The 18,655-nt window shown below is 42.4% G+C and overlaps 1 protein-coding gene across 1 annotated transcript in view; it reads left to right on the top strand.

The window, feature by feature from the left end:
* The window catches only part of LOC147668870 (ecto-NOX disulfide-thiol exchanger 2-like), a 140,930-nt gene that overhangs the window by 59,408 nt on the left and 62,867 nt on the right, over positions 1–18,655 (top strand). The window contains exons 2-3 of the mRNA XM_086948384.1: positions 1,243–1,427; positions 9,177–9,278. Of these exons, the coding sequence (XP_086804510.1) occupies positions 1,243–1,427; positions 9,177–9,278 (287 nt within the window). The remainder of the gene's footprint in view (positions 1–1,242; positions 1,428–9,176; positions 9,279–18,655) is intronic.

Here is an 18,655-nt window from a genome sequence, read left to right as displayed (position 1 = left end):
ACTGTTGCTTTCCTTGTCTTCTGATATTTGGGAACAGATATAGCTTAGTAATATATCTGGATGGCTTCCTATTTCCTTATTTCAAACCGATTTGTATATTTTATTTAATTGCTTATGGACTCCACAACGCTTATTTAAAGCTAAACTCCTTCAATCTGATCTATGTTGGCATTGTGATTCCCATACTGGATCACTTCAACATATGCTCTTTTCTTGTCCTTTAATTTGTAAATTTTGGTTAGAGGTTTGGAATGTTATTAAGAAAATTATAAATATTCAAGAAAACTTATCTTATCAAATGTTAATATGTAAATCTGTTGTGTTATCAAAGGATTTAACTGATCTAGAATGTAAGTTTTTTAATTTCTTAATTTCAGCTGCAATAAAATCCATTACTTCTTGTTGGAAAGACGTTTCAAAATTATCAGTTCATGCATGGTGGTCTTGGGTTATTTTTACAAGAAGAGGTGCTCAATTATCTTTATCTGGGGTCTCTAATAATTCTATTTCTCATCATTCTTTTTGGATTCCTGTTGATATTTATATAAGTCATGGTATATGTATTGCTTATTTTCGTTTTTTTGCTCCTTTAATGTTAGAATTGTTAATACAAAGGAGCTCATTTGTACACATTTAGTTTACTTAGATATGTCTTGATTCCCCTTCCTCCCTCTCCCCCTATTTATATATATGTTTACGTCAAATTGTATCCATACTAAATTGAATTCGACTATGTACTCTCATTCATAATGTTTTTTGGATTTTGATATGAATATTCTTTTTTGTATGTCTTGCTTATTGTTTTGTTTATTATAATGATCTTCAATAAAATATTTTGAACTTAAACAAAAAAGGAAAAACACTGACTGGTGATTAAAGGACTTTTCTTTATAAATCTTGTGTGACATTTTAACCCTGTTAATATTTTAAAAATAACCTTATTCCAGGATCAGTTTATTTTTATACAGTTACTAGCTTTAAGAACGCTTACTTGACCTTGCTGGGGCTAATCATATATGCATGTATGGAGCCCTGGTAAGTGTTCAGTATCAAGGATGTTTTCATTTAAAAAGTATCACTTTTAATAACTAAAGTCTGTGACATTTTAATATGAACAGCTTAAACTTGTAATGTTTAAATGTTGTTATTGCCTCCCTGTTAATAAGTTTTGTACCGAATAAACACCATAATCTACCTGTCTTCTAAAACAATTCTTGTTTTTTCTCTTTTGTATCCCAATAGCACTACAGGCTCAGGCAGATGCCCTTAAGGAAGAAAATGATAGCTTACGATGGCAGCTGGATGCGTATAGGAATGAAGTGGACCTTTTAAAACAAGAGCAGGGAAAAGCCACAAGCACTGATGAGGAGCCGAGCAGCGAGCAACAGCTGCAAATCTTGCAGCAGGCACTACAGGGAATGCAACAGGTGAGAGGAGCTGAGCGAACTAGATGAAATGTAGATGCTGCCAGTGTTTATGAAGAGCAATTCAACTTCAGTCATTGCTCTGCTTAAACACTTATTTTCACTAGTTTCACTCAAAATCATGAATTTCTCTAGAGTAAATGCTCATCCACAGTGTGGTCCTGAATCAGGCTCTTAGGCACATAGAGCTGTGTATTCTCTCATTCTACAAAATATACATATAGTTAAATGACCTCATTAGTTTAAAATATTTTAAATCTGCTGGACTGTAAATTGCTGTTGGAAGCTAAATCTGAAAGGTCTGAAAAATACAACTCTTATTTCTCGTAAACATAAGTTGAAGTAGTCAAAGCAGCCTCTTTATAATGTCGGCGCTTTTAGACCCATCATCCATAACTTGTATACCTCCTGAGGAAAGGTAGTACAAGGAGTTGTAGGTAAACACGTTTATATGCACACTTGAGAGGCTTTTAGTGAAAAATCTATAAATTTGCACTTTTTCTGTATTGAATACAAGCCTAATAATTAGCTACAACTGACCGTCTTTGACCTTTGCGCCATCCTTCAAGATAAATGGATCGAGAATATGTATACTAACCTACAAATAGTGACAATGCCATATATAGACCCTCAAACTTATAAGTATGAATGTGATATTTTATGTGTTTGTTGATATATATATTTATTTTTGCGAAGCTCACTCTGGGATTTTAGGCAACTACTTGGAGGCTATAAAAATGCTAGAAGGGCATAAGTGTAACTACGTGTTTTTCACTCAGGCTTTCTATATCCAACATGCACACAGAGATGAATGTGGATTCTAGTGTACACGTAGAGAGGAATGTGGAGTCTAGTGTACACGTAGAGTGGAATGTGGAATCTAGTGTACACCGAGAAGAATGTGGAGTCTAGTGTACGCAGAGAGGAATGTGAAGCCCAGTGTACACACAGAGAGGAATGTTGAGCCTAGTGTACACAGAGAGAGGAATGTGGAGTCTAGTGTACACGTAGAGTGGAATGTGGAATCTAGTGTACACCGAGAGGAATGTGGAGTCTAGTATACACAGAGAGGAATGTGGAGCCCAGTGTACACACAGCGAGGAATGTGGAGCCAGTGTACACAGAGAGAGGAATGTGGAGCCCAGTATACATGTAGAGAGGAATGTGGAGCCCAGTGTACACAGAGAGAGAGGAATGTGGAGCCCAGTATACATGTAGAGAGGAATGTGGAGCCCAGTGTACACAGAGAGAGAGGAATGTGGAGCCCAGTGTACACATAGAGAGGAATGTGGAGTCTAGTGTACACAGAGAGGAATATGGAGCCCAATGTACACAGAGGAATGTGGAGTCTAGTATACATGTAGAGAGGAATGTGGATCCCTGTGTACACAGAGAGAGGAATGTGGAGCCCAGTGTACATGTAGAGAAGAATGTGGAGTATTGTGTACACAGAGAGGAATGTGGAGCCCAGTGTACACAGAGAGGGGAATGTGGAGCCCAGTGCACATGTAGAGAGGAATGTGGTGCAAAGTGTTCACATAGAGAGGAATGTGGAGTCGAGTGTACCTTGAGAGAGAAATGTGGAGCCCAGTGTACACAGAGGCATGTGGAGCCCAGTGTACATGTAGAGAGGAATGTGGAGCCCAGTGTACACAGAGGAATGTGGTGTCTAGTATGTACGTAGAGAGGAATGTGGAGTACTGTGTACACAGAGAGAGGAATGTGGTAGAGTCTAGTGTACATTTTGCAACAGCAGTGAGAATATAATGATGTTTTTCACAGTTCTAATAGAAATGGTTTATAGTCCAGCAACAGTCAGAGGAAAAGAAAGCTCAGTTGAATTTAGCTCTTGTAAAAGTATACTGCGTGTTACCCTGAAAAAGGTCCCAGGATGCTTGTTTCTGGTCCATGGAAACCTGGCTTGGCAGTTCGGGCTGAACTGTTCCCATCAGGAACAGCATGAAGACTGATTTACATATGGCTGGGTTTGAACTGGGGTGGCCAAGTGAGCTAAAGAACGATAATGGATTCAACCCAAATCTGTGACTGGGGGTGATGCCTGAAAAGTTTCTGCGCTCTGTCCAACATCTCCTTGTGTTTGTATCGTGTTATAGCTTCGCCTCTCAATGCTTTGCCTGCCATCATATTCTCAATTGAGTGAGCTTTGGTATTGATTGAGATCAGACTGCGTGACTAAAGTGGTCCAATTATCCGGAGATCTACCAGACAGCTGAAAGTAATAATTGTGGTGTCTGCTAGCAGAAGAGAATTTCAACCACATCTTTCTTTAGATATTCATCCAATTAGACGAAATGTTGGGACCACGAGTAAAATCAAAAGATGGAGCTTCAAAAAAGAATGAATGTACCAGCAAACTAGTCACCTTCACCTCTCAGCCAAGGCTTGTAACCTTAATCAAGCTACAATACATGCAGTTTTTGTAAACAGAGAGTAACTTTCAAGGGTTTCTTCAACATTTATACATCTGCTGTGGCTGAGCTCTCCATGCCCTTCTACGAGAGCTAATGTACTTTTAAGAACTATACCCTCAAAGGATGCCCACTGTTACATCATCTAAACAAGCTAAAAGATTCAATGTGAATATTCACCTTTTCAGAACTCAAGTGCTTACAGTGGAGTAACGTCAAGCAGAACTACAGCTTAATTATTCTGTTGCCTGGGAGCTTTTGTTCTCTCTCCTCCTATCCTGCTTTAATGTTCTTGAGTGCCCAATGGCAATAATATAATATAGAAATACTTGCTCTCTATCAGTGTCCCTGAATTAGCCGCCTAGCTTGGTTTCGAGTGATAGTTTGTTCCATAAATGGGATGCCTACATGAATACTGTTTCTGTTGTTAAATTTCATATATCCCATTGCCTGATCACTGTGGGCCTTCTTGCAAGTGCCCAGTCAAATCACCATCCCTGCGCATGGAACTGTTCCTGCAGGGATCCGAGTTAAAATCGTGCAGGTATCCGAGTTACAAGTGGTGCGATATCTATTGCACCCGGTAATTTCCAGGTAGAATAAAGTTTGCACCCCCGTTACAGTTCAGTCGGTCAAAACTGCTGGAATTTAATGGGTGAAAAATGCAGATAAACAGTAGGACACGTGGATTTTAGTGCAGTAAGCATGTCATGTTATGATGCATTTTCAGGACGCGTATCGGAATAGTCAGTAATTATCGGACCAGAAAAATTCCCACCACCACAGTGAAGGATTGTATTGGGTACCGCAATTATTGACTGAGCACTCGTAATAAGTCTCTCGGCGTTTGTAATGCTCTGCCTGATGTTTCCATATAACAGCCATGAATAATTTATCATTGTTAACGAAGGGCTATCTGAGATAGGTCGGTATTGATTAATTACAAACCCCATGCTGCCCTCTAGTGGAGATGTGGTCTGTCTCCAACATATGGTGGATAATGTTAGCTATAACTTCAAATAACTTGGGCCAGTAGTCTCGTGTTTGCATTGATGACCATGATAATGACGATCCCTTCAGCACAACACAAGTGGGGAGAACTTCAGAATTACTTTGTACCTATGGGTTGGATGTTGGTTTGTTACTTCCCTTTTTTTTAAATCTACCCTTCTACAGAATCCATCAGAAACGTGCTAGCCAGGTTCTTTGAAGCTGGGGCACTGGTAAGGTGTAATAGCTTGATTGGGGATGTGCCAGTTCTTGGCTAGAACCTTCTGTAGGTAGCAGTGATTGCTATTTCTACAGGAAGCCCAGAACAGAGTCACAAGAACTTTATGCGAGTTAGGAGACTTATGTGGTGTACTTCAGATCCGGTAGACTATGGTTTACACAAGAGTAATTAATGACTAGAACAGACAGATGGTAGCAGGTGGTAAGAAGGGCAGCTGATCTGAGCATAAGAAGCTGGACCCAAAGAAAGCAACAGAGAGTTGAACTTAGTAATGCAGGTGATTGGGAACAGTTGTGAAATCGGGAATGATGAAGCAGGTTTCAATACAACAGAGCTGGAAAGATCCTTTGTACACGCTATGTTGGAGCAGTGCATCTCAGTGCATGTGCCTGCCATCTCACATTCAAGTTTGGGATTGGAATACCGAGCAGATTTATACCGGAACACTGCACAATGAGATGGGTGCTATCATGGATACTTATATTGATTTGCAGATGGCTATCCCTAGAAGATCTGTCAGTATGCAATTGTATTTATATAGCGCTTACTACCCCTGATGAGGCATTAAAGTGCTTTTCAGCAAGTAGCATGCTACTCCAGATCCCAGAAAGGATAAGTGGTGGATTAGTAAAGGGAAATTTGAGTTAATTTGAGAGGTGGACATGTCTGTTAGTTGGATTGAAAAGGATAAATGGGGTATAGAAGGGGGAAGCGTCTAGAAAGTGTTTATTGGAAGATCATAGTAATAATATGAGGTTTGGGATGAGTATAAGGAGCGATAGAGGAGAGAAGAATCTCTAGAAATGTATTAGGGAGATCAAAGTATTAAAATGAGGTTTGGGGTGATCCAAGGAGGGAAGAGTCTAGAAAGAGAGTTATTTTGGAGGTGGTAGTAGAATGAGGTTTAGGATGTGTCAGATAGTGGAGATAGAGGATACATTGAGAGAGGTATAAGGTGAAATATAGGGTATTGTATTGGGGAGAGTAAAAAAATTTCGTTTTTTTTACAGCAGGAGTAAAGCAATAAATATATAGATACATAAGTACATATTCATATCAGAAATACACATGTCTTGTTATATAAAATCTAATTAAATGTTTATATACACAGGGATACACTGTACATTTGTGTTTGTGTAGGATGGTTCTGTAGGAACGAGCCAACTCTTGAGTAGTCTTCTAAAGATAAGCTGGTTATGTGTAGATCTTACGGTTGGAGATAATTAATTCCATAGTTTAACGCCTTAACCGTAGCTGTTTTTCTGCCACAGTGCGGGCGTTCTATAGGGTGGGCGGGGCTTCGTCGGCCATTGGCCAACGGCAGCACTTAGGAGGGAGTGCTCCCGTCGGCCAACGGAAGGGGAAGGGGTTAACTGCTTGAACAGCGAAAGATGTGCCACCTATGGTTTTTCTTGTCTTGTAGGAATTTGAGAGGAGCCACCAATCTGGAGTGGAGGTTGCTTTGTTGAATGTATTTGGTGGTTTTATTCCTGATGAAAAGCGGGCCTGTTCTATGTATTGCATTGTGGGTGATACAAATATGGAGTTGATGTGGGCGTTTTTAAAAAGAAAGGTATTTAAAGTCATTGTATCCTTTGCATCTACCTTCTTCAGAAAATCTGGAAAAGTCTATGTAAAGTTGATTCCTCAGCTTTGAGATCAATGGCCATATTATGGATATGGTGCATTGTCTTACTCCGTGCTGCAGCGCATTCCTACGTCTGTGCTCTGGTTACAAAGTGGGGTAGTGCATCCAATTTCAACCAATCCACTGTTCCCAGTGCAGTTGAGAATCTGTGCATGCACTGGCAACTGCACATTAGTGAAAGACAGACGAGCTATCTGAGGCCACCTGTCTGTGTTTCATCGTGCAGGCAGCAACATACCCGGTGTTTGAAAGGAAAGCAGAGGTCCCCCTGCAGGGGGGTGCAGTGAGTGATGACTGGAGGGGTCTTTGGCATCTACTTGCTAGGGGGCTCAATCACTGGCCGCAACCTCAGTGTGTCACAGTCTGTGCGCTCCTTAACACCTTCTTTGTCTCTGAATTTCTTCCGAGATACGGTGCTGGCAAAGAGGCAGAGTATTTACTCATTTACTTTGGGCCATGACCTTATGCAGTTGAGGTAACGCCCCCTTGAAATTGCACAAGTGCAAATAATAGTGCGGGAGTGATCTATATATCATGAAGGGCTGCTCATGTGTCCATGGCCCATTCTGTAATAACGAACTGCCCAGTGACAGAGAAAAAGAGCAAGTACGTCCATTCCGCCCAGGGGCACTTAGTGTAAAACAGCTACCAGATTCTTAAAGATCTAGAGTAGTAATTCATAACATTTTAAATCTGTGGACCCCGACTGAATCACTACTACAAGCCTAACCAATTTCTACTATTTGAACCTCAATACAATACCTAAAAATACAGAAATAAGTATATGTCAAATACAAAATTATACAAATATTTTATATAATTCACAAACCAAAAAATTAAATAATTTTATTTAAAATTCTGTAGATTTCCAAAATTTGGCTTCATGTTTTTTAAAGGCAAAGCAATTTACGTGACATATCTCTTTGTCTACTTTGCTCCTAATGTGTGCTCTCATTTTGTCAAAGCATACCAGTTCTTCACTTGAGGCCACATTTGTCCATATAACCGGTTTTTTTTTTTGTAATTGTGCTGCTCCAACAAATCAAGCAAATGATGCCAACTTATTCTTTAGCCTTTAATTTCAAATTACATCACATATTCAAAGCGGTTTTAAAATATTCAGATTTACATTTTGCTTTTTTATGTATATATATGCTAATATTGACCATTTACCATATAACCTATATTTAGCACCTATAAAATAACTCCCATTCCGCTATTATAAATATATCTGGATGGGTCTTCTCTTTGCACATAGTACTCTGGTAAGGCTACTAAAGATGCCTCCAGTTTGAGGTGAAATAACACCTTCATTTGGCATAAGTTTCTCTCCTCTGGTGTCACCTTGGACCTGTGTCAAAAGACATGCTTAAGTTACCTTTATATATTTTGTATCATATTGAGCACAACAGCATAATTGCATCTAGCTAAAATATGAGCCATGACTAAAAAGTAAAAAAAAAAAAAAAATGAAGATGGTTTGTTAAATTTGTGATTATACCTTTTTTTGAAAGTCATATCATAGGATAGATATCGATCGGAACGGAGTTTGTTTTTGAGCAGGCACATTCATTCAGCCTGTGTGAATTTTGGCAGTCAACACAGCTAATACTATTTGTTGGGACAGATTTTAGGTTATTCTTGGGGAATGTATGCAAAGGTTAATCGGCTGTCTTCTGGCAACCACTGCACCGTCCTTCTGAGATCAAACACAGAGACCATTTCCGCGAGCCAGTTATACGGTCCTCCGTTCTATTCATGTTGTAGTTGTTTTCAAAGATGTGCAGGACGGACCCGAGTACAGGTCAGTTTTGAGTGTCTGTATTTGCGAACTGCTGAACGGTGTAAATGACGAGCAATACAAGGATTGCCAAAGCCAATAGATCTTACTTTAATGTGCCAACAAATGTAAATGAGGTCATTTATAAATGCTATTTAAATGCATTGCTTGCATAAATGCTATTTACCATATTAAAACCTCTTACACTGGCTTTGCCAGTGCTGTGAAAAACTAGCAGAAAGGATTGCTTTCTCTATGGTATCTGTAACATAACGGGTATTTGTAAAGCTCACATTCACCCAAAAATGTATCCTGCTGCTTAATAATAGATGTTTATTTTTACCCAACTCAACTCAATGCTACTTATTTTATCGACATATGAAGGGCGAAAAGCGGAGTGTACCCTCTGAGATTTGAACTTTCTGGCAATGTGGTCAAACAGAGGTCCCTGCAGTTGATGCATCAATCCACTGAGTAAAACCAGTAGGAGAGAAAAAATTGAACAATGCGGAGCGTGATGATTGTGTGTACAATGCTTGATTATCCATTCCGATAGAAACTCGTCCTGGAAGGCAGAATGATACACCAAAAACATTTCCTTCCAACTTGACTTTTGCATTGTTCCTAGAGATAGTCAGTTTTTTCTTTCATTTCTGTTTTTCAGCATCTACTGAAAATACAAGATGAATATAAGAAAAAAGAGGCTGAACTGCTGAAAGTAAGAGAACAACATGTGCTATCCCAACAGCGACTAGCAATGATAACGGTAAGCACAATAGGGGAGAGGAGGTGGTAAGCCTGCTCACATACATTTGAGTCAAAAACACCATAAACTGGTGCAATGGCTAAAACAAGCCAAGCCGTTGTTAGACCTGGCATCCTTGATGTGGTTTCCCCAGTCTTTGCTTCTGCCTCCTGTATTTTTGACTGTATGCTGGGCTTCGTTTTTGCTGTTTTTTTTAACTCTAGGCACCTTTCGACTGCTGATCAGAGCTAAAGTGCAAGTGTCCCGTGTAAATTATGGTTATGATTGGTTATCCATTATTGGCATATTTGATTTACTGGTAAAAACCTAGTAAAGTGCACTGTGCACCCAGGGCCTGCATAGGCTACCAGTGGGCCTGCAGTATTGATTGTTCACGCATGAGTGGCTCTGCAAACCTGTCTCAGGCCTGCCACTGCAGGGTCTGTGACTGCAGATTCACACTGCTATATCGACCTGGCAAGTGCACCTACTTGCCAGGCCCAAATGTTCCCTTTTATTACATATAATGCGCCCCTAAGGTAGGTCTAGGTAGCTCCATGGGCAGGGTGCAGTGTATGTAATCAAGAGGAGATTCTGCCAAGAAGCAGAGCTGGAGGAGCTGTAGGCGGGGAACTGCCACTCTACATGCTGCTGTGTTGTGCTGGCCTGCTGCTTCTGTCTTGAGCAGTAGAAGGATTGGACTTTACTTTCTTATCCTGCTTGTCACAGTTCTTCAAGGGTTTATGTTTGCTTGCCTCCTGTTGGAAGTTTCAGGGCAGTCAAAGGCTTCATCTGCTGCTCCCCTGAAATCCTAGACTGGGAGTTCTAACCTGCCAAGTGGTGCCAACCCCAGTTCTGGCCCTTGGAGGTGGTTTTGCTGCTTCTAGTACTGAAAATCCACGCATCGCCCTTCAGCGTCTGTTTTTCTCGCCTCAGCAATGCCGTGCAGTTGAAAAACCAGCGCATAGCCTCAGTGAGGCTAAAGACTCTACGCACCGCCTGTTGTGCGGCTGAGAGATTGTCGGAGTCCCAGTCCTGGGCACCGTTTTCCTGATTCCAATGCAGGCCCTGCTGTGCAGTTGAAGGAATCAACGCATCACCTTCCTGCGGCTGGGAGAATCAACCGCGTTCGTGGCTTTTTCATGCATCACACCTATGTGTCAAGTCTCCAACTGCGTCATCTTGTAGTAAGGAGCCGAAGCTGCATGTCTGTAATTCGACACAACGCTTCACCTCACGGGAAGGAGTTGACGCATCACTACTCCTGTTGTGCAGCAAAACTTACACCTCCATTCCCCTGGGACTCAAGAATAGACGCATCACTTGTGTTTTCTGATGCTTCCCTCCTCTGCTGATGTTTTATGTCTCAGATTTTGCCGCATCACAGGTACTTTGCACTAAAATCAACACACCCATAGAGTTCTTTGGACTAAACTTGTAAAACCTTTAAAAAGTGATATCTCTGCTTATGTATGTTGGATTTTTGTCGTTTTGTTCTTGATTAGATAAAGATTGTTTATCTTTCCAACTGATGTGGTGTCAATTGGTAGTGTTTTCTCTGTGTTACTGTTAGTTTTATATTCAAATACTTTACACATTTCCTCTGAGATAAGCCTGACTGCTCGTGCCAAGCTACCAAGGGGGTGAACAGGGGTTATCTTGTGTTTGTAACTCCCTTAACCTGACTAGAATAAGGGTCCCTACTTGGACAGTGCGCAAACCACTGCCAACTAGAGACTCCCATTTCTAATAGCCAATTTGGTTAATACCTTGATGGTAGTCTTAGTTAGGCATTAGGAAATGTCCTAGCAAGATACCAATCTTATTGGAAAAGAAAACCTCACCCACTTTTTGTGGCATGCTTCATCATAGGCAACCTCTCCCCACCCTAGTTGTATGATATCAACGGGGTGGACTCAACCTCAGACTCAATCTCAGAAAAAAGGGGGAGGGAGTTATTAAATAAACTTTTACTGTACAGAGCAGGATCTAGACAGCTAGAAATACCTAGAGGTATTTCAGACTATCACCTTTCCACTTCTGGATTCTCTTAGGGGTGTGTTAATGCCTAAGTAATTGCATGTCTCTATTGCCATTTTTTATGGAAGAGACTCAGTCATGTCCGGGTCTTGTCCGCTACCAGGAACCTCCGCCCCCGTAAAAGGAATCTGCAATGGCTTATGTTGTGGCAAGTTAACTTTTGGGTGGGTTATGTATTGCAAAATCTTTATCTTTAAGACCCTAACTACAGCTTTTAGGGCGCTTCACAGTTTCGGCGCTGAATATCTGCAGAGAAGGGTCAATTTCTATCTTCCATCTAGACCTCTGAGATCTGCTGCCCAGGCCAAGGCTATCGTTCCAGCAGTGAAGCGTGCTCGCTGTGGAGGTCGCTCCTTTAGTTACCTTGCACCCCGCCTCTGGAACACACTGCCCTTGACGTTGCGGGTGTGCACCAATCTCTCGGTTTTTAGGAAAGGACTTAAAACCTATCTGTTTGCTTTGTAATGCTGTTATGGTCAATTCTGGTTATGCTTTCTGTTATGGCTGTTTGTTTGCTGCTGGTATTTGGTGTGATGATCTTTAGCGCCGGGACGCTCTTTGGAGCAGCTGAGCGCTCTACAAAACAAACAGTAACATAACATAACATAACATAAAGGGAAAAATGGAGTTCTGTGCTTTTCCCATACCTTTTTTCACCATTATTGTGATGGTCTGGATGTTCTATATGATAGGGCTGTGGGGCCTTATCGTTAAGTACACTCGCAGGTACCCAAAGAAGTTAGTGTGAAGCATTTAACAGCACCAGACAGCAAAATAAGAAATTGGCACACAAAAAAGAAAGACCCAAAAGCAATTTAGAATAGAGCACATTTTTATTAATATTTTGAGACCTTGATCATTAAAATCCACTCGAGGGTTCTGGAGACACGGATTTTAGAACTTTGTAGCACTTTTATGCAACCCGCAACAAGCACTGGCACCATAAAGTTTAAAACTTTTGAAAAGTTTGAAAGAGTTAGTGCGAGTAATCAGCCAGTTTTGGGCGACCAAATCGAGCGGGGATAAGATCTACGGGGGCCAGAAAGGATACTTTGAACAGTTACCCAGCCACCAGAGCGTTTTTTACAGCAAGTTCCAAACTTTACAGGACAACCGCCATAGAAGTCAAAGGAGGGGTCCTGATGCTGAGAGATGCAGGAAAAGACGCTCAGAAGGATGCTCCAGTTGTGGTGCATTCAACAGGTGTGGATCGCTGGTGGTTCCTTGGACCACAGGTGAGGAGGATCAACTTTGGATATTGAGATCAGGGTCTCTTGAAGTACTCTACGCTGCAGTAGTTAGGCGATCCTGCACTACTAATCATGCAGCACCGCTGTTGGATGCAAACTCTTTGGTGGGGGCTGGTGTCCTTTGCATGTGACAAATCCAAACTTGGACAGCACTCCTCGGTCTGTCAGACTCTGGTGCAGGTTTTGGCTATTTCAGACTTTTCCTTTGTGATGCCCGGCGACTGGTAGCTGCAAAACATCTGTGGTGCAACAGCTTGTATGTTTAGGCTCTTTGAGCATTTATTGACCTGGAGCTGGTCTGGGAAAATCACCATTTCCCCGGGTCAAGAGCCGCAGACACAGTCCCGGTCTCACTAGCCCAAATGTGCAGCATGTGCAATCCTCTTGATGGTGCAGCCTTTCCTTGCGCGGTTCAAGGGCAGCAGGGCAGTCCTTCTTCAGTCTTCTTTTCTTCGCCAACATGAGCTGAGGGGAAGAGTCCCAGGGGTGCCCTACTTATCCCAAGAAAGTGCCCCAAGGAGACCATGTGGCCACTGGCCAATGGTATACTGGATTCCCTCCTCATAGTGACAAAGTTCCTGTGATGTATAGAATCTGGCTATCCTAGAGTGCCCCAATCTTGCCCCTTCAGGACGGCACAACTCTTCCTCGATCGTCGGGAGCAGGGTGCCCCACCATATAGGTGTAGATACCAGTGGGCTACACACCCTCTGCAAAACAGTTTGGTCACCGTTTTTCTTCCCATAGTTCTGTCTTTTAATTGTCTGCAGGAACAAAAGGCATCCTGCTCCGGGATGTTGTCACACGCGACCCTTTAAAGGGGGCTTCACCTTTAAAGTCTGCCTTTAGCACTAACACCCTGAGTGACCATCCTGCGAGATGAGGGGACACCTCACTCTGAAGAAACTGTCTTTGTTCCCTGACCTGGGAGTCGTTCACACATCTACCAAGGTGGACAGAACCCGGTCTGTGTTGGTGCCTTTGTGAGGCTACAGGACTAGCTGAAGTGCAGAGTGGCAACTTTGTGAAAGTTGCTTAACTTTAATAGTGACTTAAGTCTGGCCTGGCCTGGCCATCAGGTCGGGTTCATCATTTCAATTAATTTTATACCTTACTTGACTTTTTTTTTGCTGGTCCCATTTAGAAGTTAGCTGGGCAGGGATGCTAGTCGGTAACCCTGTGTTAGCCAATGGAGCTCCTAACCTTTCCACTGTAATACAACAATTTGAAAGTGTTACTGCTAAGACGTCTAGAAAATAATATGTCTTTCCTAGTGAAATACAGCTCCCTGCCATAGGCCTAAGGCCTTCCTTATTGTAGACGTACATACATTACTCAAGGGAAGTGGTGGCTTTGCCATTAGGTGTAATGACAAAGTCGAACTGGCAATGTCATACACTGCCCTGTCAGTCTTCCGTAACCGGCTGGGCTCCATTTTGTCTGTCACACGCAGGGAGGCACAATCAGTGCTGCAGCCCTGGGTTAAGGCTATCTTACATGCCTTGGGTACCTGGGGTACCATACACTAGGGACTTATAAGTGAGCCAGTACTTGCCAATTGGGTGTACCCAATTCAACATAACTTGGTATATGGTTAGAACGCTAGCACTGGGATCAGGTTAGCTCAATCAGTCCAAAAATGTGGGGGTGAATATGCAAAAAGAGGCATGTATCATAGATGCTAGTGACTAAAAGAACCGTGCAAACATCAGTGGAGATCACAGGCATCATATCCATGTTTCCCTTTCATAGAAGACACCTCAGTTGCGTGCGATTCACAAGATGTTTCAACTTTTTTTGCTTTGATTGAAACTTTGGGTGACACTGCTGCTTCCACAGAAACACTACTCACTAAATCCGCCCCATAGCCAGTCTCCCCTTTTTAGCCAAGGTAGTGGAAAAGGCTATGAACTCACAACTCTCAGAGTTCATAGAAAAACTCAACTACTGGACAACACCCAATTTGGTTTCCGCAAGTTCCACGGAACCGAAACTGCCTTAATAAAAGCTACAGAGGACATAAGAGTGATCCGGGACCAGGGAGGTACAGCAATACTCGTACTGCTCGATCTGTCGGCGGCCTTCGACACGGTCGACCATAAGATCCTGGTCGACCGTGCCGAAAACCTGGGCATCCGCCACATGGCTAGAAATCTGCTTTCCTCCTTCTTGGCCGGTAGATCACAGGTGGTCACACTGGGGCCCTTCCAATCGCACAAGCTGTCACTACCGTGTGGGGTTCCCCAAGGCTCATCCCTTAGTCCGACACTATTCAATATCTACGCGTCGGACCTGGCCTCTGTCATCAAGGCCTATGGGATGAGCCTTACCTCGTACGCGGATGACACCCAGCTTGTGTTGGCCATCAACGGGAATGGAGACAAGGTAGCTGAAAACTTCCAAGAGGGCATGCGGGCGATCGGTGAGTGGATGGCCTCTAACTGCCTAAAGTTAAATGCTGAAAAAACGGAGGTCGTCATATTTGGACATCTCTCCCCCGGATGGTCAAACACCTGGTGGCCCCCTACGCACGGAACACCACCTACACCAGCCATCACCGTCAGAAATCTGGGGGTGATTTTTGACGATAAATTAAATTTCATGGCCCACTCAAATAAAATATCAGCAACAGCCCATCACAAACTTCGGCTGATCAAGAAAATCATGCAGTTTCTACCAACCTCAGCAGGTAAGACGCTGGTAAGCGCCCTCGTGCTGTCTTCTCTTGACTATTGTAACGGCTTATTCATCAACGCCAAACCAAGAGTGACCAATAAAATGCAGACCATCCAGAATGCTGCAGCCCGCCTCTTGTCTGGAATCCCAAAGTTCTCACCAATCTCTGAGACTATAAGAGACCTGCATTGGCTCAAGATTCGAAACAGGATCAAGTTTAAAACGCTGTGCATACTCTATAAAGCACTGCACAAGTGTGGTCCACATTTCCCGAAATCCCATCTCAGATACCAGTCCTCCATAAGATCGCTCCGATCTAACAACCTTAAAATCCTTCAAATACCACAAACAAAAACAGTTAACTGGGGCGATAGACGCTTCCTTGTGGCAGCTCCCAGGTTATGGAACTCCCTGCCAGCTTCCATCAAAGACAGCCCATCCCTGATGCATTTCCGCAGAAAGATAAAGACCTGGCTGTTTGATCAAGAATAGTTACCGGCCTAACCTCGGGAATACATTCAAAGTTTCTAGCGCCGAGACGCCTACGGGCAATTGTACGCGCTGTATAAATCTCAAAAATAAATAAATAAATCTGATGTTCCTGCAATCCAAAGTGGCTATGGTGAGAGCCAGTCCTCTCAGCCGCCTCCCTTCAATCACATTATTAAGATACCATAGGTTGTAAGAAGTGGATTTGGCAAAGATTAATCCTGTCTGGTTGTGGTGCCCTAAATTGGTCATGTAATGGTGGCAACATTTGCTAAACTTTTACAGTCATTGTTTACAATAGACCACGGTTAGTAGAGGTAGGATCTACATTGGTTAGAGTCTTTTTTGAGGAGGAGATGTCTTTCTGTGCTCACCTCTTGCTACAACTAATAAACTAGAGAAACTCTTTGTGACATTCATTTCAAAACTTGATGGAATTCACTGTACAGCTTATCTGGACCTAGGACAGGCCCTAAATTGAGCATGAAGATAGACACCTTTATTTCTTCTAAGGTCAACAGGTCATCAGTCTCAGCCACCTCTTTACAACACAAATTTATTAAAAGCATATGTAACCTTATTTGCACAAATTTGGTTAGAGGGTGTGTGCTTCTGGGTGGGTGCATGTGTGGGTGCATGTGTGAGACAGCCACATTACATCTTGAGCGATATACCTTGGGAGTCATTGCAGTGTAGTCAACACATTTCAGATAAGCTTTCATACAAATACTATGGAAATCACTTTCAACATTACATCGCAGGTTAATATCACTATTTAAAATATGTTTATGTTCTGACCCTTAACCCATATGTATATTCAGCAATTCATATATATATAAATTGGCTTTAGGTGTGAAGTATGTTTTTGTTTTCATTGCTGATTATGTATTTTTGTCTACAGGGAATTGAGCCCGGTTTGTCTTTAGAAAGACTCTGTCTGAGCTGAAACACATTGACCGCCACACTGTGTGCATAAGGCGGTGAATTCAGTTACTTAGTGTTTGCTTATTTGTATGTGGAGAAGTTCAGTTGAAGTTGATAGCAAGGTCTTGCGCTCACTAACCAGCACTGACACCATCTGGTGGTGGATGCATCTACTTCTAAACGAGAACCAGACTTTTAAGAATAAGTTAACACACACATTCCCCCAAGAGTTTAAAACTGAGTTTCTAGCTCAAATGCACAAAACCACTGAAGTTTACATTTATGACCCGCAGCACGTCGCAACTCGAATCGCCTACCATGTTAGCCTATTTAACTTTCCAGTGCCGTTTCAAATTGATGTTTTGTGCATGACAGGCGAGTTACGTCATATGTTGTGCATGTTGCACACCATAAGTCGTGAATTTCAGTTGTTTTGTGTGTTTGGGACACAACCATAACTAAATTTGTAACTGTCTTTTTTCCAGTAACTTTGCATGTTTTTTTAAGAACAAACTTTTATACAACCCCTGGTATGCATGGTGGTGGGCTGTGTGCAGCGGGTAAGGGTTGCTGACCTGCACCCAAGCCACCACAAGCCCTCAGCACTCACTGTGCATGCCCACAGGCTTTGCTCTGCAGTGGTTGGCCACATTGCCTGGCCTGAGGCTGAGACGTATATTCAACCCACTGGAGACATCCAACCACAAATGCCCATGGCCATGAGCAGCTAGGATTATTGACAGGGCATCGTCTGTAGCCAATCCCGGCTCTGTCTGCCACGGGCTCACAAGCCCTGCTGCACAAAACCCCCTCTGCGCAAAACATTTGGATCTCCCCTTCTCTGTAATTTTTTTGTTTCTGCCTCTCCCCCTATGTCTTACCCAATATTTTGCAGCCTTTTAAAAATTCACATATCAGATTATCGATTTTTTTGTCTTTTTCTTTAAGAAAACGATAGATGAATCTACTACTTAAAATGATGGCTTGCTTGCACAATTGACTTTTGACTCGTGAATCATCCACTCTTTTCGCCATTTTTCCCTGGCTTTCATAGATTCCTATGCTTTGTATCATTCCCCGTCGTCAGCCTGGGAGCCTCGGTAAACAGAAAGTACCATAGCAGTATGTACAAAAGAGAAAGTAAGGCCTAGGCCTCATATCATTGTGTAGCCTATCTACCTCTTTTTGTAAAAGAGACCAAAAAATTGCGACAACCAATCAGATCAGCCTCACCCCATAGAACCCTCCTGAGAGAGCCTCGGAGCCTCAGATTTTCTCAGCCGGTGTGTAACAGTAACCACCTTTGCTGAAGGCTGAGCTTTCCAAGGGGAGGAGAGTGGACGCATGGGAATCTATGAAAGTTACCAATACTGGGGAACCAAAGTTACAGGTAAGTAACTTGTTTTCTTGCCCCAGTATTGGAACTTTATTAGATTCCCATGCTTTGTATCAGAGTAGCTAGCAGTAAGCCACAAGTGCACATTTTGTTACATGAGTATTAAAATATCTCCGTATAGCCATCTTCATATGACAATCATATACCTTGTAACAATACATTGGAAAATTATGTGATACAAAATGTGCAATCATAGGAAGGAGGGATAGAAGGGAAAGCTCACCTCTCAATGGAAAAGATTCCTCAGGACTGCTTGACCTACTGCTGTTTCGCTTCTTATGAAAGAGTCAAGGCAGTAATGCTTTGTGAATGTATGGGCACTGCTCCATGTAGCCGCCCTACAAATGTCTTTTATAGGAACTCCAGCAAAGAGAGCTGAAGATGAAACTGATCTTGTGGAGTGAGCTCGTACATGTCTCTCCAGCGGTTTTCCTGCCGCTTTGTGGCAATGAATTACACTTGAGATCCAGCGTGAGATTCCTTGTTCTGAGAGAGGAAGTCCTTTTCGAGGGGCACTAAAAGCCACAAAAAGTTGTGAAGATTTTCTAAAATCCTTTGTGCTTTCAAGATAAAATTTGAGACACCTCTGGACATCCAAGGAATGTAGAGACCGTTATGCAGGA

This window comes from Lissotriton vulgaris, unplaced genomic scaffold (genome assembly GCF_964263255.1).
Source record: "Lissotriton vulgaris unplaced genomic scaffold, aLisVul1.2 SCAFFOLD_2556, whole genome shotgun sequence".
Classification (NCBI taxonomy): domain Eukaryota; kingdom Metazoa; phylum Chordata; class Amphibia; order Caudata; family Salamandridae; genus Lissotriton; species Lissotriton vulgaris.
This window is presented reverse-complemented; position numbering and strand designations above follow the sequence as displayed.